This window comes from Numenius arquata, chromosome 7 (genome assembly GCF_964106895.1).
Source record: "Numenius arquata chromosome 7, bNumArq3.hap1.1, whole genome shotgun sequence".
Classification (NCBI taxonomy): domain Eukaryota; kingdom Metazoa; phylum Chordata; class Aves; order Charadriiformes; family Scolopacidae; genus Numenius; species Numenius arquata.
The window spans coordinates 56,094,869-56,097,845 of NC_133582.1; the positions used below are offsets into that span (position 1 = coordinate 56,094,869).

Genomic DNA, 2,977 nt, shown 5'->3' on the forward strand with positions numbered 1-2,977 from the left:
GCCAATGACACTGCTGCCCCCAAACTTTCCGCCAGCAGGAGCTATAAGAACCTCCAAGTCTTCAACTTTCTCCCAATCCCAGACACCTCGAACGGGCTCCAAGGAGGGATCGGGAGGGATTTTTTTTTTGGTTGGCGGTTTTTTTTTTCCTCTTGGATCCTGATGCCATCCCCCCTCCCCCCAAAGTGAGGTCCTCCCTCCCTCCCTCCCTCCTCCTCCTCCTTCTCCTCGCAGGCCAGCGAAGCAGCCGATCAAGGGGGAGCTGGCGGGTTAGGTGCCCCCCTCTTCTCCCTGCCCTCCCCCCCCTCCCGGCCCGCTTCTCGCGTCTCCCCCCCAGAGATGATGCAGCAGGACGAGTCAAACTCGCCAGTCTCCCCCGCCGACGACAGCTTGAGCAACAGCGAAGAGGAGCCGGACCGGCAGCAGCTGCCCAACAACAAGAGAGGGGGGCGCAAGCGGCGCTCCAGCCGCCGCAGCGCCGGCGGCGCCGTCGGGGCCGCGGACGAGCCCTGCAGCCCGGCCCAAGGCAAGCGGGGCAAGAAGTGCGGGGCGGGCGGGGGCGGCGGGGGCGGCGGCGGCAGCAGCAGCGGCGGCGGCAGCCCCCAGTCCTACGAGGAGCTGCAGACCCAGCGGGTCATGGCCAACGTGCGGGAGCGGCAGCGTACGCAGTCGCTGAACGAAGCCTTCGCCGCCCTGCGGAAGATCATCCCCACGCTGCCCTCGGACAAGCTGAGCAAGATCCAGACCCTCAAGCTGGCGGCCAGGTACATCGACTTCCTCTACCAGGTCTTACAGAGCGACGAGCTGGACTCCAAGATGGCAAGCTGCAGCTATGTGGCCCACGAGCGGCTCAGCTACGCCTTCTCCGTCTGGAGAATGGAGGGCGCCTGGTCCATGTCCGCGTCCCACTAGCAGGCGGCGTCCCCCACCCGCATCCCCCCGGCAGGAGCCCTAGGTAAGGCAGGGACCCCGAAACCGGCGGGGAGAAGGGGAGGGAGGGAGGGAAGGGGGGGGAGGGCGAGGGGCCGCCGGCCGCGCCGTGGGCCGGGCACGCGTGGCCGTGGGGGGAGAGGGCGCCCTCCCCGTCCGGCGGGGCCTGGCTTGCAGGGCCGGCCGGAGAGCCGGGCGGCTGGAGGTGTCCCCCCTCCCTCCAGCCCCGGCGCGTCCCTCCCCCTGCGCGGCCCGAGGTGCGCCCCCCGGGCCCCGCGGGGCCCACGCGTGGCGGGGCGCTGCCGGCGGCCGGCGGGGGTGGGCTGCGGGCGGTGCGGGTGTGCCCCAGCCAGATGGGGCCGGCCTGAGATCACTTTTTCACCAAACGCTGCGGACGGAGCCAGCGGGGCTGCTGGGATGGTTCCTGCCGCCGCCGCCGCTGCTCGTATTTTGAAGTGAATCCACGTCCGCCCGTGTGCTTCCCCGTCAGCGGTCCCTACCGCCCCAGCAGCCCCCTTCCCTCGGCTCTGACACCGCCGGGCAGGGGTGTCACCCGGTCCCCGCACCGCCTGCACGGCAGAGGCAACGCTTTTCTCCCTCCTCTATTCGTGCCCGCTCTGTGTTTCCAGAGACAGAGAGGTGTAGGTAGATGTATGTCTATCTTTCGTTTCAGTAACGAGATTTCCGCCCTCTCTGGGTTTTTGCAGATGACATTGTTCCCACAGAAGGAGAAAATGGACAATCTAGAGACTCTGAAGTTGGATACGATTTTTTTGGTCTTGTCTAAAAAAAAAATTAAAAAAATGTACCAAGGATTTCTTGGACATTAGAAGAGCAATATCCAAATTCAAAGCAGGGCGTGGGGAGCACTTAAGGAAAGAGAAAGAGACAAGGGCTTTGGACAGTGACTACCCTTTGGGCGTCGGTACAATCCACACATCTCTGCATTCTGATAGAAGTCTGAATCGTTCGATTTTTTTTTTTTTTTAATTTTGACGAAGAATGTTGGAATTTAACTTTTTTTTTTATTCGCCTTTTTTTTTTTTTTTTTTGCATGCATTCCCAAGAGGTCGTGCCTATGAGCCACTGATGAAAGGAAATACATTATTGTGGACTTTCTTCATTCTTGAATGAAACCAGCCAGCAAACCAAAAATATCCCTGTAGAGATGAAAACTTTTTTTTTTTTTTTTTTTTTTTTTAGGGGGGAATAAGCTGGGCTCAAGCTGTTATATACCCGGTTCCTAACTTTTTTATTATTATTATTTTTCCTCTGAGAAAAAAATAAACATTTTATTTATTTATTGATGACCCATGTTAAAATGCAAATAGATCCGGTGTCTAAATGCATTCCTATTTTTATGATTGTTTTGTAAATATCATTGTATATTATTTTTCTGCAATAAATAAATATGATTGAAATTTTAATAACCATAAAGTTTGGTCTCTCTGAGAACTCAGGGTTGGAACTGGAGATAAATACCTGCTTGTTGGGCTGTAAAGACACCCAAGAGAGAAGGGGCACTAGCATAAACAAACCAGGCGAAAAAACGCAAATAAACCGGCTACTGACAGACACAGGCATGTTATTTATTGAGACAGCTTTATTATTCTGCGCTGAAGCTCACTGCATTTGGGGGGGAAGGTATTCTCTCTTCTCTATTCCTCTCCCTTTCCCCCTTTAACCTTAACGCCGAGCGCTGCGGGGCTCTGCGGGGAGCGGAGCTTTCGAAAGGCTCGGAGCTCCGGCGCTGCCGGTGTGCTTTGCCCCCCAGCTGTAAGGCAGGAGCAAGGCCCGTTCCCCAGCCCCCGGAGCAGGGATTTTTGCCGATATCCCTGAGAGGGATCCCTGAGGCATCGGTTTTAAACAGGGATTCGTCCATCCACAGGCAAAGCGAGAAAAAGCGAGATGGAAATAGGGAAGTGTCTAGCGAGCGGGGTTTTCCGGTGGAAGTGATGTTTGACTGCTCTGCTCTCTAGGGTTTTATATAATATATAGACTAGCGATCACACTTTCGTTGTACAACGCACGGAGGGATACGCTAACC

The 2,977-nt window shown here is 56.3% G+C and overlaps 1 protein-coding gene across 1 annotated transcript; it reads left to right on the top strand.

Annotated features, from left to right (window-relative positions):
• Positions 1 to 339: 339 nt before the first annotated feature.
• On the top strand, positions 340 to 912 carry TWIST1 (twist family bHLH transcription factor 1). Its single transcript, XM_074150890.1, has one exon. The coding sequence runs from the start codon at positions 340 to 342 to the stop codon at positions 910 to 912; it is 573 nt and encodes a 190-aa protein (XP_074006991.1).
• The last annotated feature ends 2,065 nt before the right edge of the window (positions 913 to 2,977 follow it).